The sequence below is a fragment of the Pagrus major genome, chromosome 8, assembly GCF_040436345.1.
Source record: "Pagrus major chromosome 8, Pma_NU_1.0".
Taxonomy (NCBI): domain Eukaryota; kingdom Metazoa; phylum Chordata; class Actinopteri; order Spariformes; family Sparidae; genus Pagrus; species Pagrus major.
The window spans coordinates 2505665-2532820 of NC_133222.1; the positions used below are offsets into that span (position 1 = coordinate 2505665).

General features: G+C 43.0%; 1 protein-coding gene across 1 annotated transcript; it reads right to left on the minus strand.

The window, feature by feature from the left end:
* Positions 1–11384: 11384 nt before the first annotated feature.
* hyal6 (hyaluronoglucosaminidase 6) lies at positions 11385–14391 on the minus strand. The gene is made up of 3 exons (XM_073472492.1): positions 13456–14391; positions 13171–13260; positions 11385–11870 (listed from the first exon to the last, which is right to left on the minus strand). Exons 1-3 carry the CDS (start codon positions 14389–14391, stop codon positions 11385–11387), a joined length of 1512 nt encoding a protein of 503 aa, XP_073328593.1.
* Between the last annotated feature and the right edge of the window lie 12765 nt (positions 14392–27156).

The following is a 27156-nucleotide window of genomic DNA, read 5'->3' on the forward strand; positions in this document are numbered from 1 at the left end:
TGGCCCTCTGCGCCGTACGTCCCAAAAAAAGGCTCGCGTTCACTCCCTCTGTCAGTCTGACACACCAAGACTGCCATCCTCACTTATATACAGCCCGGAGAGGAGAGGAGAGGAGAGGGAGCAGAGGGAGGAGAAAGCTTCACCACCACAACACAGCGATTAGAGAAGAGAGAGAGGGAGGGAGGGAGGGGGTGAGAGACATAGAGACACACAGCAGAGAGAGAGAGAGAGAGAGAGGCTTTAAGTCTCTGTGAGTTGTTGAGCTCTGAGGTTTGATCCTCTCTGGGAGAAAAGTCTTCCACTTCAATCAGCATCAGACAGGAAGACAGACGTAAACACACAGTTGTCAACAACAAACGACCGAGTCCGTGCGTGTGAGTCCGAGTGTGCGATGACGTACGTCTGCATTCACACGCCGACTTCAAAGAGTTCATCTTAATGTGGACGCAGCAGGCGAAGGTGGATTCAGATCAGAACAGTGAAGCTTTAAATGTAAAATTTGATGTTTCTAGTCTGTTTTTTTGTGCAGAGAAACTTTTTTTCATCCACTTAAATGTTTCAAAATCCTATAACTGCTCCGAATATTGGAGAGCATAGTTTAGCAAGTGTAGAAAGCAGTTTCTGAGGTAAAAAGTAACATTTCAAGTGTAAAGACGCAATATGTAAGAATCTGCCATCTGTTGAATTCACATTTAAAACACATAGGGGGCAGCATATCACAAAATAACCGCTAACTGCTGCTAACTGTAGCTGCTAACTGTAGCTGCCTTTAGCTCAGTCAGCTGTGCAGAGCTCGTGGACCAGGGGAGTGTCGGTCTGTACCCTGCCAGCACAGCAGCTTTGGACCGCGACGGGCCGGGGCTAGCTGGATAGCATGCTAACTTAAGTAGTATAACATCAAAACTTATATTTCTTCACGTTCTGCTGATAATTTTAGTTAATTTTCTTATTTATTTCAACTAAAATCCTGACACATTGCACCTTCGATAGATTTGTGATTCATTTTTAGGGAACCACGTAGTTTAAAATCTCTGGAGCTTTTATCATTATATTCGTTAAGACAAAAACAGATTTGTGCTTTTGTCGCCACGCCTTCTCTCTAATTTTGCTGAACATTTGAATGGGAAATCACACAACACACATCAGCCTGCTTCTTTCAAATCCAGTTTATTTAGTGGAGCCACGTAAACCCAGAAAGTCCTGAGAGAATCTGAGCAGGAAATCATCAAACCTGTCACACAACACAACACATCCATTCATTTATTTTCTGCCAGAATACATACGCAGCCGTGCTAACGAGCATCTTCATCTCTGTGTATTTCATAATCTGTCTTCTCACTCAGTATTCTCACACTGTGTCACTGTGCTGATTAGATGGCATTTCATGTGGACCCAGCACTTTAACCCAGCCCGCGCTGAGATTCCAGTGGTTCACCGCACATATTTACAACCAGAAGACAAAAGTCACAGTGAACCCGATCCCTGCGAGCCCCTCTGTTAAATACAAACGGCTTTTCCCTTCTTAACTGAGCTAAAGAAGCTTCTAGTAATGAGAATCTAAAAATAAGAGCGTTGTCTTAAATCTTTTCAGTCTTCACAGTTTCTTCTGTGTAATGACCTCACGAGCTCCAGAGAAACTTTTAGTCTTATTTCTGATGAACTGGCGATCGACAACTTTTTGCTTTAACGTGTCATTATGAGGGAAAATGTTTATCGCACAATGTAATGTCTATAGAATAATGACACCAGCAGTGTTTGGATTGTTTTCTCACCACTTTGTCTGCCAACAGGCACGACAAGTTACTCACACTGCAACATCATGTAGGCTTCCCCTCAGAGCCCTCGTCAGTTACATTATGGATTTGTGGCCTTAATGTTTAAAGTTTCTTAGAGGTGGTATTTTACAGCTTGTAACCTCCTGGAAAATCATTACGATGACTCATCCTGCACTCGGGGGTGTATATTAATTATCTGTCCAATAAATGCGCTCTTTATTTTATGACACCGGCACAGATGTATAAAAAGAGGAACGTCTCCAGAGAAGCGCTGCTCGTGACTGGACTAACGATGCGATACGATAACTGTACAAAAACACAACTTCATTCAGTGATTTGGTGCGAAACCGGGTCATGTTTTATGGAGAAGATATTTGCTGCCCTCGGGCTGCTCTGCCACGAGACACAGATAGCTTTACTTGTTGCTAATGTAACTGCTAACAAACATATTGATAATCAGCAGCTTCTCAGTGAACAGCTCCAGACAGGAGCCGCACTCGGCCTCGGAGAACAACGACGGACGTGATTTATGTAGCGCTAACTGCTGCTAAATGTAGTTAGCTGCAGCTGGCTTGCTGACTCTGCGCTGGGTTGCCAGGTTGCAAACTGTATTCCCTTTGTCAAACTCGCCTCTCTCTTCTGGGAGGCGGTGTCTTTCAGTCCAGCTGGGAGCTGCCAGTCCGTGGAGAGTCGGCGTTGGTGGTTAGTGTAACGTACATTTTGCCCTCTTGGCTGCAACTCCTGTAGCACATTATTGGCTGTTTCACAGGGACACTAAAGTTTCAGAGAAACAGAAACAGAGATTAAACTGATATTTAGCCGAAAACAAGAACATTTACCAAAATATGTTTTATTCTTTTCTCTAAAATATGACATCAAAACTCTTGTGTTTGTGTGTGTGTGTGTGTTTCCTTTAAATCACCAGCTGCTGTGAGCAAACGTTAGATGTTTTTTTGCTTCCTCCTGGATAATCACTGATCAGAGACTTCCACAAATCTTCTTCTCTGAACTCCTCAGATGCAATTTCCTTTAATTAGCTTCCTGAGCTCACCTTACAATTTTGTCTTTTTTTAAAATAAAAGCACACACACACACACACACACACACACACACACACACAGCGTTTCTTTCATTGCCGGGGCCGAAGGTCGAAGCTGCAGCACAGGACAGTCTGACAGCGAATGGGACTCTCCATCAGCTGTGACGGACTGTGGGTGGTAATTAGCTGCTCTGCATTTCTGCGTAGGAAGCATGAGAGAGCAGTCTGTTGAGGGTGACTAGGAATCGGAGGAGCGTTGTTTGGGGAAGTCATCTGTATTTTAGTGTGTTTCTGATGCACAACAGCTCAAATCCACTTATTGATGAAGGTTCTCAGTCCTCCGGGTCATGGTAATTTAAACTGCTACGTCGTAGACGACTGGACTTGTTTCAGTTTCTTGAAGACGTTACTCCCACACGAGTTTAAAACCCTGCAACTCTCCTCCAGTTAGTTAGAACTGAAGAAGCCTCTTGGATGAGACGTGAAACGTCTTCAACAAACTGAAACAGGTCCAGTTGCCTACGATACAGCGCTAAGGACTCAAATCCAAACCAAACTGTTATGTGTTCTCATTGTTTCCAAGGTCTCCTGACTGAAGAGCTGTTCTCCACAGGAGTCAATGGGACGGATCGGCATACAACCTGCACAAAAATGAACTTTGGCTCGTGTTCAGCAGCACACTTTTGAAAGTGTAAAGTCGCGTTGAGTCCAATATGTCGTCCCTCTCAGTAAATGTTTCAATCAACAGATCACACATAGTCACGAACAGACATGACATACTGACATATTGTACACACACACATTTTTTCCTCAGCTCAAATGAACGCAAACTCGACAGGAATACAAACCTTCTGACTGGTTTCATAGTACCTCTGCCCCAGTGTGAGTGTGTGGAGGAAACCACATTCCCACAGTGGGCGGAGGGGCGTATCTGGATTCTTCTGGCCCGGCCGTTGTGATCCTGACTGCAGATTCGTTTCCACCACCTCCGTGGATGAAAGGCTGAACCCATGCAACCCTCTCACCTCCTCACCCCCCCACCACCCCCCCACTCGCTCACCCCTGCACGGAAACCTCGGCGTCGCTGGCTGCGGCGGTCAGAGCCTCCTCACGAACATATGGATTGTGTTATGAAAATGTCTGCACTCAGACTGCACAGATCCTCCCGCCGCTTTAATGGCTTCTGCTGTAATGAGGCATCGAGTTGCCCGGGGAGGAAGTGATGGTTCAGGGCCGGCCTGTGTTCAATACATACTGTACAATATGGAGCGTTTCAGGAGGGAAACGTGCAGATTTCCATCTGTAAAACGTGCGTGGCGCCTGCTCCTGCAGGATGATGGTCGACAGAAATTTAATTTAGTCGTGAAGGAACAGAAACTGACTCCTGTGGTTGCTGCAGATTGAGCTAATCTTCTTTTCATCGTGTTGACTGGTTGAACTGTTGGTTCCCTGAAACATCTGCAGCTTTAAAGAGCCACACATGTAGCTGAGCATGTTTAAACCCAAACACGATCACGTTCCCAATCACTCCCAAGTTTTAGGTTTCCCTCCAGGCAGCTATTGATTTCATTAAATCGAATTTAAAAACTTCCGTCAGAGTCTTAAAATGTCACGTGGCTCTGTAAACTATCCATGTTTAGTTTTTATTCTCTCTGTTTCGGGGGGATTACCGGGCCTTTATGAACATCGGCCTTTTCCCAGATAACTTTTTCGGGACTTCAAGCAAATCTGAGGCGTATATGCCAGTCCAGAGGGAGGTCCTGATGCACAGCAGCATAGGTCATTAATCAGCTTATCACGATCCATATTTACATTTCTTGTGAGGTGGTCAAAGTAATAATTACGGCAGCAAAGGAGGAAGTCAGATGATGTCGTATAAAGAGGCCACAAAAGGAGGATGATTCCTACGAGTTCGGGCTTCAGGCAGGACGAGGCTACAGCGCTTCCTGTCACGCAGCACTTCCTCGCCGTTACCCTCCCACACAGAAGAAAAGAAGTGTTATCTCATCTGAAGAGTTACGTAACGAAGTTTATAGTAAATTCACATTTCCTGTTTAAACCAACACCACACAACTGCTCGCTGCAGTCTCTGATGTTTTATATCAGCCCGTCACACAGAAGGAAATGGACATCATTTCTTTCGTCACGGTCAGTCAGCTGTGGCTCTGACCTTTGACCTCCAGGATCTGAAGCTCAGTCGACTGTCTGCAGTCATTAACAGATGTTAAACAGAGATGAGGGTCTGCAGGAGTCTCATACAGTCACGGCGGTGCGGTTTCTTTCAAACACGTCGGTGAATTTCAGTTTTATCGCAGCGTTGTCAGTTTTCCCCGGCGGTCGTATTATTGTTTCTGATGCCTTCCTCGCCCACCAACCCAATTCTGCATTTTATGGCCTTCGAGGAGCTTCACAGTTGTTGTAGGATCAGGATCTGAGAGGCTGACTGGATTCAGAATCAACAGCCTGACGCCAGGCAGCTTGGACAGCAGCCATGTGGGTGTTTTTACTGGAGGAGACGACTTCTGCTGGCTCTGATGAACTGTTTCTCTGCTCACAGTGCTACAAAACGACTCAGAGTGATTTTAGTCTTCTGAAAGGTGGTCGTACTAGTTTTATAAAGCAGGTTAAAACTTCACTCAGATGATTTTGACCTTTTGTCCGACATCTAAAGGTAGTTCAGATGTGGAGATATCCAGCGATGTCCTTGACTGACTTCCTGGTTCACAGAGGGTGAATTTTAAACTCTTAATTTAATATCGATGCTTCTTTATGACCTACATAACAAAGAAGACCGTTTGTGAATTATACAGATTTCTGTATAATTATTATAGTTATACTTCATTGTTGTGGTTTGGGCTCTTGGTTTGGATGTTTGTTTTAGTTTGGTACATTTATGCTCGGGTGTCATGTTTTCCATTCCACTTCCTGTCTTTGTCTTTTCCCGCTGTTTTTGTCTTATTAGTAACACCTGTCTCTTATAAGTCTTCTCTCCTTTGTGTATTTAAGTCTTTGTCTCTCTCTCGTTGTCAGTTTGTCTGTTTCCCTGCGTCAGTCCTGCGTTCTCTGATCTTTGTTGTAATTTCTTGAATTGTTGTATTTTTGTTCCTCAGTAGTTCTCAGATTTGCCCCCGCCTCGGTTTTTGCGGTGTTCCAGTTTTGTTTTTGGATCACAGCTTCTTTATTAAAGCTCACTTCATGTTTCTTTCCCTGTCTGCCCTGGTGTTTTTGCATTTGGGTTTCATTAACATTAATGCCTGTCACCGGATCGGATTCTGACTGTTCCGGACCGGATAAGTCACATAATTAAAACTATTTTTTATAGCGGAGAGCTCAGGATGAGTTGAGGGGTGTCAGTCTGAAGAAAGAAGATCTGGTGGTAAAATTCGGCACAAAAACAAAGTTTTCTTTGTTCCACCATCTCATCTTTGGTCCAATGACGAATGATGAGATGACTTTTTGTTTAAGGCAGTTTCACTTTGACCACACTGGCCCCTGACGAGCGCTACTGGCCAGAAATGCCGGTTCAGAAGTGGTTGGTTGACATGTGTCAGCAATTTTTGGCATGAAATTTGGGGACATTTTATCCATGGTTAGGGTTTGTCAGGGTTCCTGCATCAGCATGAGGCTTTTGAAATCTGAATCTCATCCAGAAATGTGGTAGTATTGTTTTTTTTTAATCCACTTTGAATCAAACCTCTGGTTATTAAGGACAAAACTGATGCTGTCGGCCAACTTTTAAACTCGAATCTCAACTTGAACACAACTAAACATAAAAAATGTAACAAGAATGAGATCCTTTTCTTTTTTTCTCTCTACTACAGTCGTGATTCAGACTTTCAACCGCATGAGATCACATCTAACAGTAACAGCTTTCCCTCTTATTCAAACTTTAATTTCGAAATGGGGAAATTATGTGTTTTCCAGAGGCTTAGTCATCACTTTACCCCTCTTTGCTTACAGAGAGGCGGAAGTCAGTTCAGATGTCTTTTTCCCCATCTGTGGAGGTTTTGGAGGCGAGCCATCTTATCCATCTTGATCATCAGTCGTCAGTGTTTAGACCTCGTGAATTGCTTGTGTACGAAGGTCGTAAATGTTTAGCTGCTTTCTCTCCCAGCCTGTAATCAGCGGCAGCAGATGGAGCTGATGGTGAAGCGGCAGCGAGGTGATGAACGGCTGATAAACAGCCAGTCAGTGCCGCAGTGTAAAGCCGGTCACAGTTTAAATCACTTTAAGATTCTGGGTGGATTTTGTGCGGAGACGGTTTTGTTTCCGAACAGCAAGTCCTGCTATAGCACCGTGGATTAATCCGCCGCTGAAAGTAGTCCCCAACAAATGCACTAAGACCAACACTGCCCAGCTGTTTGAGTAAATTACTGAGCCCTTTTATAAAATGAAACTTTATCTCTTTTGAGACTCATTAACTTGTTGTTTTGTTCTTTTTGCTTTTCTTCTTTTCATGTGGTTTGATGATGATGACAGAAACGTAGAATAACGCGTAATAATACGTAACATTTCTGCATGAAATGTCTTAAAACGACTGGGACTTTGTTTTATATTTTGTTAAGTTGTGTACTTACATTATCCCAAATGTTTCCAACCCAGAAAAAATCCACAAGCTCGACGAACGAGACTGAACATGATGTGAATAAAACTAAAAAATTAGCTCGTCCGTGAACATTTCTGCCCAGGTCACGTCCGATAGATTTTCATTAGGAGTGGTGTTTTTTAAATTGTGTGTTCACCACCAGCGAAGCGAGTTTTACCACCTGATCATTTGTGTTTATTCACGTTACTCATGTGCGGGTTTATTCACCTGAACAGCCGGATTACTTTACTACGTATAAGCTGCAAACTGCTAACTTCTTTGTCTCCTCTCTGTAACGTTACATTCATGAAGTGAAGTACATTTCCCCTCTGCGGATCACTGCTGCAGTCAGGTTGATAAACAGGAGTGAAGATTAATCCACTTTTGAATCCCAAAAAGTTAAAATCTCTGCGCTCTCCTCCCGTCAGTAAACGGCTCTCGATCAGAGCAGAATTGGATGTGACTCTGGATCTGAACCCGACCCTCCTCCAGATCTCGCCGGCTCTAAACGGCGAGCAGTGACGACTCTCTGTCACTAAAACATCTTTTGTTTTGTTTCAACAGAGACTCCCCTGGTGGCATAAATTAAATATCGTGCCTTTTGAGGGCTCCAGTATGCAGAGACGGTGCTGGGGTGTTGCTGGTTTGATTTCTTGGAGTGAATTTGTCCTCTGACAAACTGTCAAACTCATGTTGAGTCTCGTCCAGCCTCACTGCAGATGAGCTGAGCGTCAGAGTGAGTGCTGACACTGAACTGAAGCTGATTACGGTGATTAGTTAAAGTACAGGAGCTGACTGATGTCTGTGGGTTGTAAAATACAGCTATTTAGTTTCTGTATACTGTATTTAAGTTTATTTTATAACGTTGATATAGGATACAGTGTTTTTAGACAGTGAAGTTTTTAACTGTGGTTGTGTCAAACAAAGACAAAGAGTCGCTCTATTTTCTGATCTAACTTTTATTGACAACGTGATACTCTCAGTCCTCCCAGTCTCAGCTTTGTGTACAGAAGATAGAGGAAACAGGGAGCCCGACATGAAACTGAGAGGACTGTGAATCGCAGATGCGGAGGCTGTTTACTTCCTCGGTTGTCAATCATTACAATCCGATAATAATAACACCGACAGAGTCACGCTGTCGGAATAATTCAGCCGAGTCAGCTTCAGCTAAAGTCCCGTTAACTCATGGAGGGATTTGAAGGCTGTGAAATTAGGTTCTGACGTTCATTGTCAACAGAGGATGGATCCGAATGACCTCAGTGAACCTCTGACTTTTCATCCAGCGCCACCAAAAGATCAAAATATGACCTCGGTGTGGTTTATCTGTGACGACCAGCGAGAGAACAATGCCGACTCCTCGAGAGGTTAGCGTAGCTGCTGTAGCATCGGTTGTGTCAGAACTGGAGAGTTTGATTTCATAAGAAAGAGCAGAGAACGTCACTGAAGCTTTTCTTCGACTGACCTTGGCACGAAATTGATTTCTAACTGGCTCCGCTGGTGGTAGCACTCCTACTGGTGATATGATTGGCTGAACTGGCGCTGATAGACCGATGGTTTGTCCAATCACCTGCAGAGTATTTTTTCTTTTTAAGGGCCGACCCTTTTTTCCAAGCAGTTTCTAGCGGCGCCTCTGGTTTTTGTGCCACAAACCATCTGTCGTGTCAGGTTAATGTAATATTTATCACTGTCTGTAAACCTTTCAAAAACAGCAGGAGAAATTAGATACATTCACATGTTTTTATATTTTGTCTTCATCTGAATATGTTTTCAATGACTGATGGAAACAAATCTGAAAACTTGGTTAAAAGCTGTTTATGGGAGAGGTCTGGAGGTCTGCGCGTGATTATTTGTCATTATTTTATAAAAACAAAGCCAGAAGTGAATAAATGTTCGTCCTGAGTGGACCTGACAGTTTCCACTCGGGGCGGAGTGTTTGGTGGTTGTCAGTCCGGTCAGAGCGTCCGTCCTCCGAGGAGCCGAAAACCACTAAAAGTTTGCTTAATGGTATTTTTACTGGACAACGTTTCATGTTTTTATCCATTATAGAATATTCTGAGTCGCTCTGTTTTATGTGCCTGTCAACTCTCATTCGTGTCCTCGACATGTTTAATAAACAGGTTCATCAGAAGGTGGGCCATCGATGACTAACGCGTGGAACAGAGTTTATTTCAGCAGAAGTTTTGACGTACCAGTAGGTCTGCTCGGAAAAATATCTCAAGTTTGTAGCGAAAAGTTCTGTCTATATTGTTTTAAAAGAGATTTAAAACATATATTCAATTAAAAAACAGAACAAAGACAATATATTTCATCTCTTAAGCCTCACTGATTTTTGTAATATGCTGATTCTGAGTTTGATGGCAGCAACACGTTGTGACAGGAGCATCAAAAGAAACATCCAGAAACACCTGTTTGGATCAGAACAGTTTGTTGGTTGTTTGCAAACGATTGCATTCAGTTGTTATTTATATTTTACGCAGCGTTGTAGAAAAACGAGGTCAGGGATTACAAAACTTTGTGATTTATCAAAACTTTTCCTCCGAACACCTTCTGGGATACGCAACAACTACACAAATGAAAACATAATTCCTTCAGCTTCATCAGCTCGCATCGTGAAGCCCTCTGATCCTCCTGCAGCAGCAGATCAGTGATGAAACTCTGCAGCTTCAGTTAAAGACCCTCATTTATAATCAGCTGACTCCAACACTCTCTATAATCCTCAGTTTACTCTGTTTTGACAGCTCTCCTCCTCCTTCTTCTTCTCATCCCCCACAAAAAGTGTCTGACACTCGGTCCCTCCCTTTCCCGTGGGATAAACGGGGGCTATTGTTGAACTGTTTGGTCATGTGACCCGTCTCGCCGCAGCTCGCTGTGTGACTCATTTGACTGACTGCTTCACCACCAAACTGCCGATTCACTCAGCAGGCCGATGAAGTGCTGGCTGTGATGTCACACTCATTACAGTCATTATCCCAAATTAAACAAATGGCTGCGACTGTAAACGGCCTGAACCGTCTTTGTTGATTTATTGATTGTTTTATGAGGTTTTTACAGAGAAATAATGTTTGTTTAGTGCTCCTGTTGGAGAGGAAGCTCTCTCACTAAAGGTTTTTCAGCAGATGAGTCAACTTTTACAGATCAGATGCAAAGAACAGAAGTGATACGTGATAAGATTTTACACTTTACAACACATTGTTTGCGTTATTTTAGGAGATTTCCAACTTTTTTTGAAATGTGAATTTTGCAGCAGTTGATCTGCGATGACAGATCTGCAGACTGTTTGGTTGTATGAAAAATGGCAATATGCCAGAAGTATGATTGTATAGGAACACTCAACCAAAAATGTACCCTTTGCATAAATGTACTTTATATTGGCTTTAAAGAAATTGTAGCTTGCAGAAAGTTTGGATTCACGGGGAGACCCACTTTCACAGCCCAAGAAAAAGGTATCAAAACATCCATAGAAACTTGTCAAACAATTCACCTCTCTGTTGTTCCTTCCACTTTCCACCAGCCACAAACTGAGGCAGTGTGTATTCAGACGTCATTTTTCAGAACTGAGTGTAGCTGTGATCCTCCTCACATCTCCGACGCTGTCGAAGAAGCTTTATTTTACATTTTTTAGGCGGTGCTGGAGAGAAATAAAATACTTTGAGAACTGTCGATCCTGCTTTTGATTTTGATGATGACATGGAAATCGTGACACCCCGAGTTTCTGTGGATGTTATATGTTTTTTTGTTTGTTTTGCGGAAACTGACTTCTGCAAAGGAGCAAAGCTACAACTTTAACACTGCAAACATTGTTTTTTGATGAAATATTCCTTTTATTTAAAGATCATTTTAAAAACCATTAAGACACAAGTTAGTTTTTTAATGTCCGTAGAGAGAAGTTGAAGGACAGCTGATCACGCTGCACGTCAGGTCTGGTCTGCTGATTCTTCACACCTGTCTGTGGTCCAGCTGCGCTCCTAAAACAAAGTCTTGGTGTCTACAGTATCAAACACTTGATGATCAGACAGAGTCCCAGGAACATGATGACACACAGGCAGGAGAAATGGAGGGATAAGAGCAGCAGGATGTCTCCCAGCAGGCTGTTCTCCCTGGGGCGAGGCAGAGGGATGGCTGGCTGAAGTGGGGGAGGAGGAGGACGAGGTGGATCCTGGGGCATCTCGCAGTAAACACCTGTCCAGCCCTGGTAGCACTGACAGGTGAACTTGTGCTTCATGTCCAGGATGTCGTGGTTGTTGAGGTGACCGCTGACGTGGAAGCGAGGGCCCCTGGGCGTCGAGTTGCGGTGGATGTGGAAGAAGCGCGGGTTCAGGTGCAGGTAAGCGCCTGAGTCCAGGCTCTTGCGGACGCACCTGCCGTTCTTCTTGCAAAGCGCTTTGCTGCACAGCTTGGCGGCAGAGGTGACGTTGATGACGTAGTGTCCCAGCGGACCATCGATGTACTTTTTCACTGACAGGCAGTTCCTCTGGAGGAGGCAGGAGACAGAAGACACTGTCGTTAGTCTGTAAAATTACAGGATCCTACTTGTAGTTGTACTTGTTACAAATCAATGACTACATACATCTCAGTCAGGTTTTACATTTGAATCCTTCCAAGTGTTGATTATTTGGCTCACATGCAATTTATTGCTTAGTGATATTCGTTGTCTACAATTACGTCAACCGGTTAGCTGTCCCTCTAACATCCCTGACAACTCCTCGAGTCAGTTCAAAAGTCCATCGTCAGTCGTTTTTTGAATGTTTCCATCTGACTTGTTTGAAAGTAAAAACTCTGAAATTGATCTTTAATCCACATCTTTTGGCTTCATGCACGATATCTCGCTAACTCAGTGCTGAAATTAGCCTATGAAAAATCTCAGGTACATTTCTCCATAGTCAAATAAGAACGTCAGCAAAACTCACATCAGCAGCTTATCTTAGAGCAGAAAAACACACTAATCCATCTTATGCTTGACTGTTGCGTTTGCAGTTTTTACTTTTGGAAATTTGGAAAGAATAAAATCTCTCCTGCTAGAGAACCATACACACCACTTCACACCGCTTCACACCACTTCACACCACTTCCGCCTGTCAGGAACTCAAATTGGTGTTGTTTTTTTTTTATTCTTGACCCAGGTCAAATAAGGAAGAGGGGCTGGGATTGCTGCCAATTTGGAGGACTTCACAACAATAAGTAAAAGGTTTCAACATGTCAGTTGTGTCACACTGTGCTTTGTAAATGTATCTTCAGTGACAGATTTACAGCTCAGTGCTGTAAACAGGATGCAAAACAATTCAGTCACAGAGAGAGATCCTGACCACTTTCACACATAAATCAGAGGCTTTGTCTCCTGGTTTGTGTCAGAAAAAACTAATAAAACACTATTTATGGAAACAGTAGATTCTGGAGGGACGCATGATGATGTCTGTTCATAGTTTTTTCATTGTCAAAAATAATGTGGTCTTGTGTGCACATTGTCTGAATACAGGCGCATTGTATTTTTAGTGCCCTACTGCTTTGTGGCTTGTTTTATGTTATGTGTGCTGTAATGTAGAGGGTATTGCTATAACATAATAAGCATTTGGTTTAAGACTCCATGCTTCATCTAACTTTTAATGAATTTTATATTTTCTAGTATTGGGGGTGGCCTCTTTACTGAATCTGTTATTGAAACTTTTAAAACCTTTTAAGCGCATTTTTGGCAAATAAACGGCAAGTTTGCACCAGTACTCAGCTCTAACTCACCAGTTTGAACAGTGGTTTTTGGCTGCAATTTTTACTGTTACCTGTGATCGAGCGTACTCCGATGATCCCCATAGGACGACACCTGACGCCCCCAAAGCAGCGCTTTCCCCGATGGTGTGAACCAGGTCGCTCTGAAACAGAATAACAGGAGCATGAAGAGAGTAGACACCTGAAACACAACCATAGCCACCAGGACCACACAAGCAACCATAATGACACAAAGATTAGGTTCAAGGTTAAATTGTAAAGGTTTTTTAAGCGTTTTGTTTTCGTTGACTCAACATACCGAGTGCATCATTCATCAATAAATCAGACCGAGAACATACCTCTGAAAGAACCACAAAGGTGTAGGCGTAGAAAGGTCGGGAGTAGACAAATACTGGCAATGTAGAGTCTGGACGGGCAATGGATGCGATCCTCATGGCTTCCTTGACACGATAGTGGACGAACTTGACAGTGTTGGTGGAGGACTTGAGCTCGTAGTCCAGGTAGATGGACGGGTAGAGGGCCGTGCTCTCCTTCCAAAGCCACATCAGATGGTCATTGCGTACGTGCTCAACATTGGGACATTCGCCGGTGTACCGCTGCGGGTGCTGCTTGTACCCGTAGTTGTAGCAGTCCGGGAACAGGTAAAACCCCCACAGCCCGTCCGGCCTGCGACCCTCAGCCAGGGCCAACGTGAGGTTCATGAAGGTCTGTCCAGCTCTCTCGAAACCTTCCTTCGCTTCCTTCTCGACCTTGCTCTCTGGCCAGTTTGGGTGAAGCTTCCGGATCTGTTCCTTGGACTTGTTGCGGTAGATGTCCTTAGAGCCCCAGTTTCTGACCCACTGAGGCCTCCAGTTCTCCCAGTCGATGACACCCAAGCCTCGAAAATCCTTGTGGGGGATTAGCTTATCGATGTCGGCCCGGGCCTTGCTCAGGTGTTTGGAAATGCTCTGGTTCTGCGGCAGTCCACCATTGATCGGGATCCCGGAGTTGGAGTAGTATGGGTAGTATCCCAAGTGGCTGTGGTAGAATATGGTGACGTTTGGTCCACTTAGGGTTTCATTGAGGTTTGCAACAATGTCGAACACGCTGAGGTCCAGGTCCACCTTGAATCGAAGGCGGCAGGACTCAGTAGGAGCGTTCCACACTACAACAAAAGGCCGATGAGGGATCAGAGGTGCCCGGGCCGGCTTCATCTGGTCGCCCCGGACTTGGAGCTCTACTCCAATGCCAACCCACAAGGCCAGTACCAGGAGACGGCGCTCCATCAGCAGCATTGCCCCTGATTCCTCATGGAGCAATTAGTGGTCCTACAAAGACAGATGAGAGAATTGACATGTTTGGAGAGAATATAAACACATGATGAGCTTCAGTGAGCAAAGATAATCAGGGAGGCCTGTGAGAGGACACATGAGTGATGAGCACTGAAGTGAACGCTCCAGATTCCACAACACGACAAAACACAATGCTGCACTGTTGTAGAGGGAGCGGGACTGCGATGAAAAGGATGCTGGATCAAATCCCAAAGAAGCTGCATGGACAGGGAGAGCAATGCTCCCTTGGTTTTCATCACTCAACAGCCGTTAAACCTCTAACCAGTTAAACAGAGGAGCTCCTTCTGTGGGTCCTACTGGAGAACTGGATCTATAGATTCTTGAGGGATGTCATCACAGAGATATGATGCTTCTTTGGTGAAGAATCCATCCCACATACATTTTTGCATGACTTTAACACATACTTATCAAGGTTTTATGGAAGAAATGGAGTTGCTCTGGTGGCAGTGAAGAAAATTCAGGAGGTGGACATCATCTTACTACATAGCTAGCATAACCTGACGCGCCAGATGGTGTGTTACACAGAACTATCTGGGAAGTCGCCCATAGAAACTGTTTGGAAAAGGGCAGGCAGAAATACTTGGCAGATGATTGGCCGAACCATCTGTCTATCACGGGCTAACTTAAACTGATCGCATCAACAGTAGGAGAGCGCTACCAGTGGAGCCAGTTGGTGCATCCAAATTTTACTGAAATCAGTCAAGGGAAGAACAAAAACATCTTTCTATCAAGAAAATCCTTCTTTGCTCTTCTTTCAATCAAATGCACTCTTCATTTCTAATATAACTAGACGCTAGCAGCATCCAAGCTAACCTCTTGAGGAAGCAGCCATTGTTGCATATAGTAGTATGAGTATCAGAGTAAATGTTTTCAAAACTCTTTGTGGTGGAACCTCAAAAACACAAGTTGATGTTCAGTTTTAGATGAAAATTTTAAAGATGTACATCCTTCAAAAGGGTTTACATCTCTGATTACAAAATTAAAATAGGGGACACAACACGATCCGTGTGTTTTATGAATAATTTTATTCTGTGTATCATGTTATACATTTACTACATACTCAAAAACACATTTTCTCTCTTTGGTTCGCTGCCTTTTATTTTCTTCTCTGTCATTCCTCTTTAACCAATCCCTCCAGCTCTTTATGTAAGAGCCCCCTTCACCCTCCCCATCTAATTGCTCTTGGCGCCCCCTCATATGCAACCAATTCATATTTCAGTTTTTCCAAAGTCGGGCTAAAGACATCGTGACCCGGCTCTTGGGAAACATGGCCACTGAGGTTGCATCTAAGGACGCCACGGAAAATCTCCCATCATACTGTTTGCAGGGTTGTAACCAGAGCAGGGAGCAGTAAACCACCGGTGGGCTGAGGCTTCTCCATTCATTTCAACTTTTCAATCATCTGAGGAGGCGCTGGCCTCAGCTGATGTTCTCTGATGACTTTAATGGCACGAGAACTTTATGATCGCAGTAATCTTGGATGTGGATCAGTGAGTGGAGAGTTGGAGGAGAAGATGGTGGAAGAAAGATGACTCAAGAGTTACAGTCATGAATAAATTGTCAAAATGCTTCCTTCAAAACAGCTTAAGAAGGCTGTTATTTACCCAAAAGTTTCCTCATGTCCTGCTCAGTTTAGGAAAGAAAGCATTTCTTCAGGCTGTAGTTTCATAATCCCCTCAGCTGGATGGTTTTTCTGGTGATGCTGATCCAAGACAAACACAGTGCGGTGAAGCCACTCAGGCTGTCCTCCAAACCACCGAAATGCCCAGAACCCCTGGAAACACCGTTTCTCCGGACCACAAGAAAGACCCCCCAAATAGAAAGTCTGACTCCAGACTGTCACGAGAGACTCCATTTGAGGCTTTGTCTCAGACAGACACAGCGAAACGGTAAAAAGCAGCTTAACTCAATTAATTGGATCCAGATGAGGACAGGGTTAGCTGTCAGTCTGAGCTATCACTCGTGATTTTTTAGCCATGATGGCTCTGAAGATGGCAATGTTGGTGCACCGCTTTGGTTCAGACTGAAATATCCCAACAACTCGAACTGCTGGATGGATTGCTATGAGGTTTGCTTTAGACATTCATGACCTTTGTAGGGTGAATTGTATCAGCTCCAGTGATCCTGTCTCGTTTCCACCCAGCACCATCGAACCTTTAATTTATTCAGGTATTTATTTTATGATCCAAAACCTACACAGCCTTCACAGCATCAAGTATCGGTATCGTTTCGATATCAGCGATACCAGCCTGGGTTTTACTTGGTATTGCGTCAGAAAGCTCGCTAGGTTAGCTCGTCAATCACAGTAGCTTTCTTGCCTTCTCTATTTCGTCTTTACTGGGCTGTTTACTCTCCTTTGGCATTTTCTTCTCAGGATCAGACTTTTCATTCGATTGACTTATTTAAAAGGAAAAAAAAAACCTCTTTAAGATATCGAGCTTGCGTTTGCAGGATTTTATCTGCAACGATGTGCAGATGTGGTGTGTTCGTGGGTCTCGGGCTGGTCTGGAAGGTTCTGAGCGTGTGTGTTAGATTCATGAGCGGCTTGTACAGTGTAATCTGGAAAATATGAAGCCAGCCTTGAATTAGCAGTTAATGATCCAGCATTAATGTCCAACAAGCAGAGACAGAGTGACTGTCGTTATCCTGCAACTCCACACATCATGAACTCCATATGTTCGGTGTGTGTGTGTGTGTGTGTGTGTGTGTGTGTGTGTGTGTGTGTGTGTGAGCTGGGGGGCTTTAAAACCACAGAAAGTCTGAGTCAGGCTGCTGATTTGCCTCCCAACATATACGTACTGTAGATTACTCGTGTGTGGAGTCACAAATGTGTCTACAAGACAATTTTGTGTGTTTGTGTAAGAAAGTAGGCTGTGCATTAAAGGACAGGTTCACCCAAAACTTCGCAAATGGAAAGTTCGTAGTCAACGAAACATTTCTGGAGCTTCACAGCAAAAAAGTGTTGCAGCGTTCTCCTAAACAACTGAAGTGGAGACTTGTGTAACAGCTCTTCAGCATCAAGGGTGTAAATAACATCTCTTTAAATCAGTTTGGGATCTTGGGGCTTTGATTACGCTGGGTGATCTTTATGGAGCCACTTTTGATGTTTAATTTGGTTGTTTTTGTACGTATTAAAAGTCCCCGGCTGCTTCAGTTGTCTCGGAGAATGCTGCAACGCTGTTTTGCTGTGAAGCTCCGTAGAAGTTTACGAAACTTACAAAACTTTCCATCAGCATGGGGGTGACGAGATGATGACTGAATCGTCATTTTTGGGTGAATTGTTCCTTTACGGCCTGATTTAACATGTTCTCCAGAGGTCTTTAGTGGCCCAATCCTTGATGAACCCTTGAAAAACAGAGAGCTGATGCGAATCCAAGGACAGTTATAGCTGGTCTGAATAGACCGGAGGATAATGAGACCTGACCCAAACTGTGGTCGAGCTGAACCGACCCAAAGAGAGAGAACAGCAACACTGGCATGAAGCTCCACCAGTTAACGAGCAGCTGTGGTGGAAACAAGCAGCAGTACGTGTCATTTTTTTTAAATGTATGCTGTCCTTCTGCCTCAAAAAACACATTTTTCTCATGGTGATGATGTGATAAAAACTGTCCACTCTGATCCACTTTGGTATCAGACACAAACCTCCATTTAGATTGGCAGCAATGCAACAGGACTCTACCAGACCTGAATATCATTTGAGCCCGGCCCGACTCGTTTCTTCTGTGGGGGCTCAGTGGATCTTTTGTTCGGGTATTATTTACGAGTGTGTAATGAGTACCATTATTCCAGTTCTTTCCTTCCTCCTTAGTGACCCTTCATCCCACTAAGGTTATTTAGAAAGTGGTTCGTCATGGAGCCGTTATGCAAACGCACCAAGACATTTATGGAAGAAAAAAAACGACTTCTCATTTGCTCAAATTAAATTATTCTGTTTGTGATCATTTCTCTACAATCTATAACTTATGTTCTGACCAAAAAAGCATCATATTTCTAAATTTTCTGACGCATCCAAAAGGACTTAATTCCTCTACCAACACCCGGAGGACAATCTACATTCATAGCGTGAGTATCAGGATGTTGTTTCACATTTTAGCTGTAAAACATTCAGTGTGAGAGTTTGTGTCACTCACAAATGTCTGCAAACACACAGATAAACTGCACCGTCTCAAATGCATTTAGGCCAAAGTCTTCTTCAAACAAAGTGCCTGTTGGATCGTCAACAAGTCGAACAAACAAGTTCATTTGAAGTTGACGTCTTTATACTCCATCAGTCACACACACGCACACACACACACACACACACACACACACTGATTATATCTGGTTGGTTTCCAGGTTTCAGTGGAGTCTTGATTATGGTCATGTGTGGTTTTGAGGCTGCGGTCTCCCTGCTGCAGTTTCCAGATGTGATTTTTATGTTTTTATTAGCACCAGCGCTCAGACATTTCACCGCTGCAACAACGACAAGCTGCGTTTTACACTTCACTTTCACAGTTTTTAGTCATTAAGCCCATCTGCCCGCTGATCTGTCCTCGTGTCAGTGCTTCATCCAGCAAGTACTCTGAACTTTTACTGCAGTAAAAGTAGCGATACAGCAGTGTACTCTGTTACAAGTCCTGCACTCAAGGAGCTTTCAGCTGATTATGAAACAGACTAACTTACTTTTTACTACAAAGTAAAAGTTCTCATTGTGCAGTCAGGCTGATTTCAGAATGTTTATTATATTACTGGATTGTAATTATTGATGCGTTAATGAGCTCATCACTTAAATGTTTTAGTTTTTAATTTCAACAAATGTAGTGAGATAAAAAGTGCAATATTTCCTAAATTACTCAAGTAAACTTCCTCAAGATTGTGTTGAGTAAAAGTCACATGTTGTCCTCAGGATGGTGCCATAATATAAATAACAAATGAACCACTGTTAAAGCTTCTGTTGTCATTGTTTGACTATTTACTCCTTCACATCATCCTGTTTCATCTGTTTCTGCTTCGCTTTTAGGTTTGTCCTACATTTCCCAGAATGCCAAGTATCAGCAGTCAGTTAATAGATGTAAAGTTGTGCTGTCTCAACTAATCAGCAGCTGAGTGTTGTAGTCAGCGTTGCGGTGTGTTTAGTTGCAGTTCCTCTAAAGGCCACTCGATGCTCTTTCAAAAAACTGAAAAAAATGTAATCAATATTTGATTTCTCAGCCAAAACTGTGTACACGAGGCCCAAAGAAGAACAATACTGGTTATAGTTTGAGGACAAATGTGTCAGAATTTGTTAAAACTTTGTATTTATCTGCTCCAGTGTAAGCTGCAAATGTTAGCATGCCTTGCTAAGGACTTGGGCATCGTTAGCTACTCTGCCCTTGAGCTTCTGTCAGAGATCAACATCATGAGAATCCTCCAATGACAGATGACATAACCAAAACATGGCAGGAACAAATAGCTACTAAAAGCTATGAAAAAACTGAGAGAGGTAATTTTTTAACATTGAACATTTAAAGGCCTGGAGAGCCTGTGATTTTAGTTGAGACTAAATCTGCCACTTGATGATATAAAAGTCAGTCAGAGGATATAAAAACAGTTTCATGATAAGATAACACACCTTACCGTCCCTGCTGACTGTGCTGAGGATCAAGGCCTCCTGTCGGATGATTTTTCTCGTCTCTTGTGTTTTAAACCTCAAATACACAAGTCGTCCATCTGATGAGCTGCTGAATCGTATCTCTGTCTCTGTCCCCCCCTTTCTATCAGGTCCCTGGCTGATCTCGGGGGCAGAGATGCCCCACTATTGTTGGTTTGGCCCCTCCTCATCTGCTCCCAACAGGACTGATTTACTGAAGCAAACAGCCGCTAAAGGTCTGGGCAGTAAACAGACCGGAGCACATTCTAGGGTCTAAAGACTTATTGTGGACTTCAGATGTTTGGGTTCTTGGTATAATTTAGGAATTTACCCCATATTTTTAAAATATTTTTACTAAATACAACTATTCAATTAAATTACACATACATTTGATTTCGAGACAAAAAAAACTAGGACATGATGTCAGCGTCTGCAGTCGTACCTACAGCCATGACACCCAACACTAGAGACCCCTTGGAAAGGTGTTGTGCTGCGGTCGAGGCTTTCTCAGCCATCTGTATATTTCCAGCTGAGAAAACATTATTACTGTACAGACTGTAAGTACTGCCTCACATCTGCATCAGCACTGCAGAAATGATCAGAATCATCAGTTTACGGCTGCACAAACAGACAGACTCGACACCACAGTTGACTTTGTATCACACTTCCTAACAGCTGTCACGCAATATCACTTGAACATGGCGGCGGAGTTGCTTACACAAACTGTAGATACAATCAAAAGTACATTCCTTCAACTCGGACCCTCCTGGAGAAACAACGGAGCTAAAACTGCAGATGGTAAAGAAATCCTTTAAGCTTTATTGACCAGAATCTGCTGCAACATGCAGAAAAGTTCACCTCATACATTCGTCTTCAATGGGAGGCAAGTGACAAGTCCTGTGGAGCATTATGAGATAACTAACATGGCAACTCTTTTTTGGAAGAGTTCTCTTAAAGTACTTGTACGTACCACTTGAGAATGAACGTGGCCCATTGTTTACGTTCTCTCTCCTACATATAGCGAGCTAGTGCAGCTATAGGAGCACAGCACATGCAGATCAACCCCGAGAACGCGCATGCCTTGCAGACATTGGCCCGACAAATAGAAGTTACGTTGGAAGGACGTAGTCGGTGGAGCGTTTGTCGATTGGCGAGACGTCAGCATTACGCTTCCCATACTACGTCTTTCCAACGTAACTCGCAGCACCGTCTGCAAGACGCATATGTGCTGTTGGTAACATAGCTAAGTGGGTGGTGTCACAGTGATGAGTTACTTCAGTCCAAAATCGGTTTCCTTTTGTTGGTGTGACAAGATGAAGAAAGGTGATTACTGCATCAGTAGTCCCTAAAGATATTTTGGTCACAACATTTTGTTTTCTTGAGGTCAGAGGTTAGAAACTGTGCTTGAAGTGGGCCGTTACTCACCGGTACCCTGTACCGACACTTTTACATGTTGCTCCTACTGGCGTACTGTTAGTTTTTCTTGTGTATCATCACTTCTCTCAAGCTGCCGGTACTCTTTTCTGCCCTCTCTATAACACGACAGGGACACACAAGAGGCGGAAGTGGTGTGAAGCGTCGGGCAAACATCTCAACAGGTTGCCGTGGTAGTGAAAACAAATATCACTGGGCAATATTTAACTCTTACAACGGCTACTTCTCTTACTATCTTCTAACACTTTTGACGTACTCCTGAGTACCGAAAACCAGCCGTTCTCCTGTAGTAGACTGTTGTGCTGTAGACTGTACAACGTCAGAAAGTTTCAAGACAGAACCTAGTAGCCATCCCTTCAACCGTCTGTGCTTGAAGTCCCTATTGTTGCAGAAGAAGCAGCGTCCCATCGGTCCAGGAGCACATAAAAAGTTAAATGTTATAAATTCATGAGGTTATCGTCGCTTCTGGGGATGTACACACGCCAACATAGTCTGGTTGGAAACCACTTCTGAGGGGAGTCTGGCAGGACTTATGCGCGCTGCCCATTCCAAAATATTCTGGAAACCAAATACTCCAAAAAATGTCCCGTTGGACCAGAAGCCTCTTTGTGCAACAGCCTGATTAAAACAAAAGCCTGCCGCTCCAAAGGCCTGTTGTTCTCAAAGCGTACTCTCTCTGGAGTTTTGGTCTTTAATATCTCAGTACGTTTGGGCATGAAGAAAAGGAATCGTGACTTTAATCAGATGACCTTCGTTGGTAACAAACACACGGTTAAAGTTGTGAAACGGTTGCAGTTTGGTTTTGGCATCAAATGACTTGGTTAGTTTTAGAAACAGAGCATGTCCGGGTTAAGATAAGTATGTTAGTTAAGCTGCACGTGGCAGTCGGTGTGTATTTTCTGAACAGCAGGCCTTCGGAGTGATCTGTGTTTGTTTTCATAAAGAGCTATCAGACAAACAGGCTTCGGTCCAATTGGACATTTTTCTGACTGTTGGGGTTTCGGAACAATGGCCTGGCACCGGCTTCATGGACTGTTTTTTTTACTTGTTTTTTCCTTCCTTCCTCCTTTTTCTCCTTTTTCCAGTATGGTTAATGGACTAATGGTACATGGACTGCAAGTCTATCAACCACTCGAGCACTTTACAACACAAGCCACATTCTCACACACTCACACACACACACACACACACACACACACACACACACACACACATTCAAACACTCATGGTAGAGGCATTGTTTTTTCATACATGCACGGATCAGACTGGACCTCCAGAGAGATGCTGCTTTACAGGAAGTACAGCAGACGACTCCACCACCCACAGAAAATATGCAGCAGAAGCTTGGCTTCATAACGCGGAGCTGCGGAGGTGAAGCAGTTCCTGACAGCTGCAGAAATACTGGAAATGCTGAGCAGAGCGACTGGATGTTAGTGCTGGACACACAAGGGGGAAGGGTGGGTTTCCATAAAGCTTTGTCATCACTCCAAAGTATTTACATTGAACAGGAATGCAAGCTTTCAGACCTCCTGCACGCCTTTGAAACGATCAGCACTAAAACATAAAACTGCAGATGAAAATGATTATAATCTGACTGATCTCTCCACTCTGCAGGAGTTTGGACACAGTGAAGCTGTAAATATGGCTGAAATAAACAAATCTGAGCGACACTAATGGAAACATTTTATATTTATTGATCTGCTTCTGTCTGTTGCTGCTTTACTGGAGTCTGTCTGTACTCTAACGTCTCCGTCTGTGTGTGTTTATAGCCAAGTGTTTGGCTCTAGATATGTCAGTGATGGTCTCTTTGTCCATCACTTTTCTCTGGTGGTGGAGGTGAAGTTTGTTTCTTACATTCACAGTCATTGGAGGATGAATCTGCTGTAGACTGTGGCTGGATTATGCTGTGAAGTCAAAAGTGTTTACAGCTGTTCCACATGGATTATTGTTTAAATACGCAGCACTTTTAAACACTGTCTCTCCTTGAAGACACCACCAAGAAGGACAGGAATTGTTATGTGGTGAGTAAAAAACAATTCTTAAGAGAGAAGCTCAAACCCCGCTTACTATCTCACCTCCACATGCTTGTGTGAAGTGGCCACGGTTGTCAGATTGTCAGATCTACGTTATGAATGAGCTGGTGGACAGGAAACGACACAGACAGACGCGATGACTCCCATCATGCCGTTCTGCAGCAGGTTTGATTAGATTACGCTGGCAGAGAAAAGAGCCCAGGTTACGTCCGGGCCACAGAGGACAATTCTGGGAAGAGGGCGTCATCACAGATGCTCTCCATGTTTGTCTGTAACCGACGGATGCGTTTCAGTCCATGTTTAGATGTAAAGAAGTCAAATCCTTCACTGAACTCAAAATATCAACATGATGGAGCAGTACGGCGCCATAACTCCCCGATAACAAAACAATATTCTGATCTGCATCAAAATATGCAACAAGCTTCTTTTCCTAAAATCTTGTATAGATATTGTTTAATTATTTTAATAATACATTTTCATGCATTTGAATGTGTTGTTCGCTGATCAAATGCATCCTGTTACCCTGCTGATTGTCATGTGTCAAAGACAGAAGGTTGTCTTCAACAATATAGAAAAGTGGCTGTAAATATCACAGCTCCTCGGGTCTTAGACATCTTTCACACCTGTAATGAGGGACAGGTGCCCTGCTCAAGAGCACATGGACAGTGGTTGATAAGGGGGCAGAGAACACTTTAGGTTCACCTGATGAACAATTTCTTAAGTGTAAAGTAATTCATGGAAATTAAATCCAGCTGTGAATCGAACAAAACAATGAATACTGAACGTTTCCTCAACCAAGACTCCTGAAAAACAACAATAAATCTTTTATTAGTGAACAGAAGAAAGAAGAGGAGGGTTTGGAGATGGATGAGCAGCTTCATGAATGTGCTGATTCTTGCATTTCTGTGTGTTTTACAACAACCCACCCTCCTAACAAACTAACTATAAACTTAAACTAGGGACTTTAGAACTAACAAACAATATTGTGTTCTTATAACTAAGTAAAATAACATCTAAAACATTGCAGGAAATGTTTTTAGTTTCAGTTGTTTTGCTGAGGAGGCACTGGTGCATATGTTTATTAATACTGGGATGTCTTCAAGTATTGTGTTTGTATTGTAATACCTATTCTCAACTCATCTGATCTTCCCCCTGACAAATAGCCTGCATCTAATAATAATAATAATAATAATAATAATAATAATAATAAACCCTAAAATTACCACTGAAACTAATAAAAACTAAACTAAAACTAGCGAATCCACCCTGGAAATCGACTGAAACTAAAATAAATTGGGAAAAAAGGAAACAAAAATAAATAATAATGAAAAAACTCGGCTCTGTGTACAGTTCGGCTGTAATCAGAGGAGAGCTGAGGTTGGACAGCCCAGTGTTCAGCGCCATCCAGTGGTGCCATCTGTGAAATACAAGAAGATACACAGACACTAAACCCCAGATTGTTCCCACAACATGCTTTAAACAACTTTACAATTTCAATTCAGTCATTTAAATAGCTGAGATGTTTCCTTTAAGACTGCAAACAAATCATTAAAACAAAAATTATGCAGCCTTGATATTTTTTCATTATCGTTTCATTATCTTGTCCGTGCCCACATGAGAAGAAAGTAGACCAGAATGTAATGCAGCCGCAGGAGTTTCCGTTCTGTGACTGTGTGGTTATCAAATAAATCATATACAAGAAATCCAGGAGCTGAAGCAGAGTGAAGGAATGTACAGGGAGAATTTATGAACTCCAAGATAATAACTGCTGTAGGACTGACAGAGGAGACGGGAGATGATAAGACGTCTGTTTGACAGCAGGATGACAAATCTGAGAAACATCTGAACAAGACGAGAGAGAGACAGAGACAGAGCAGATGATCATCATCAAATCCATCTCAGTCTGCTGGAAATCTCTGTATAAAAAACCCCACCTCCCTCCCCCTCTACCTCTCACCATCTGTTGAAATGGAGATCATCACTGTCGTCTCTTGTTGCACAGGTGTGGATGAAACAAGATCAAATAAGTTGGGATTTGGGGCTCCGGTGGTCAAGATAAGACAAAGAATCTTTGTATTTTGTATTTTTTTGCTGTAAGATTTCACCAGTTGAAAGTCTGGTGTGAAAAGACTTTAATAGTTAGCCATGCAAGCAGCTCTGTGAGGCTGTTCTGTTCAGTTAAGCTAAATGCAAACATCAATATGCTAACTCACAATGACCGCCGCAAATGTCAACCTCAAGGTAGCGCTACAGGATCCCCAAAGTCATCGTCATCTGAGTATCGTGAATATCTGAACCAAACTGTCAGTTAATCCATCCAGAAGATGCTCAGATGTTTCACCAGATAAGAGAAAACCTGACGCTGGCACTACATCCTCTGGGGACCATGAATGGTTGTAACAAATGTCATGATAATCCATCTTAGCTGTTCGGGATCAACATGTCCTGATTTCTCTTCCTGCTCTCCAGATGATGAACCCTTTGAATTCTTAAAGACACAAAGACTCTTCCTTTGACTCCATCCTCAAAACAGTCTTTACATTCTCGTCCTCACTTCTGGTCAGGCTCTGATCACAGATAAATCAGCAGGACGTTGTTGTGGTCCAACACTTTGAGATCGTGTCTGTAATGAACACTGCAGCCTCTATGGGACACTAGAAGGATGTCACTCTTGCCACAATGCAGGTTCTGTGATAGTTGTGAATGGTCCTTGTACTCCTCTTGTTTGGCCTCCGCTCAGTGTTTTATACAGCAGAGTGCAGAAGCAGCTGGTCCACAGATTAGTTTTGGTGTTAATGCCGCTGATGAGCTTTAACCCTGCAGCAAGCGGGCGGGGACCTGCGGGACACCAACCTCCGCCGGCATCTATCCATCTGCCACCTCCACCTTCACAAGCCTCCTACTCCTGACTTCATTTGTTCTGAAGAAGAAGTCAAGACTCTCGTAGTTTCAAGTTGGGGTGGGGTCTGCCATTTCAAATTAAAAGGTGTTTTCAGCTTGTTTCGTCTGCACCCACGTAACCAGTTAAGTTAATGCAGATTTAAGGATATTTTATCTCTCTTTTATACTTCTAGAACAATATTATTATGTTATCTAGTAGAGCAATGAGTTTTCCTGTGAACTGTAAACTACAGAAGATATTCGTTCATATATATATACATCCTGCATGTCGCAGTGCTAGGTAGCGCAAATATTTAATATGAGTACCATCCTTGCAAAACCCCAAACCTGGGTCAGTAAAATATGATTATTTCATAATCTAATCCACACAGACAGTTTTGAGGTAGACCTAAAGATGATGATGTAGTGAGGATTGTTATGTTTTATTAAGTTTATTAAGGAGGTCGTTCTTTTGTGATTTTTGTATGTATTTAATACAATATAATTATTTTCTACTGTGTTTTTGCAATAAACTTTCTTTTCTGGAGAAATGTGCCATTATTGTTATTATTTACAGTGTTTTAAAAAGTACCCAAAGGTCATAATTGAGTAAAAGTAAAGATGCCATGCTGAGATATTACACTGATGACAGTTAAAGTCACCCAGTCCTTGTTATTAAATGAACATTATAGGAAGTAATTTTCCGGCAATAAATGTACTTGTGTAACGTAGTATCAAAAGTACAAGTAAAAG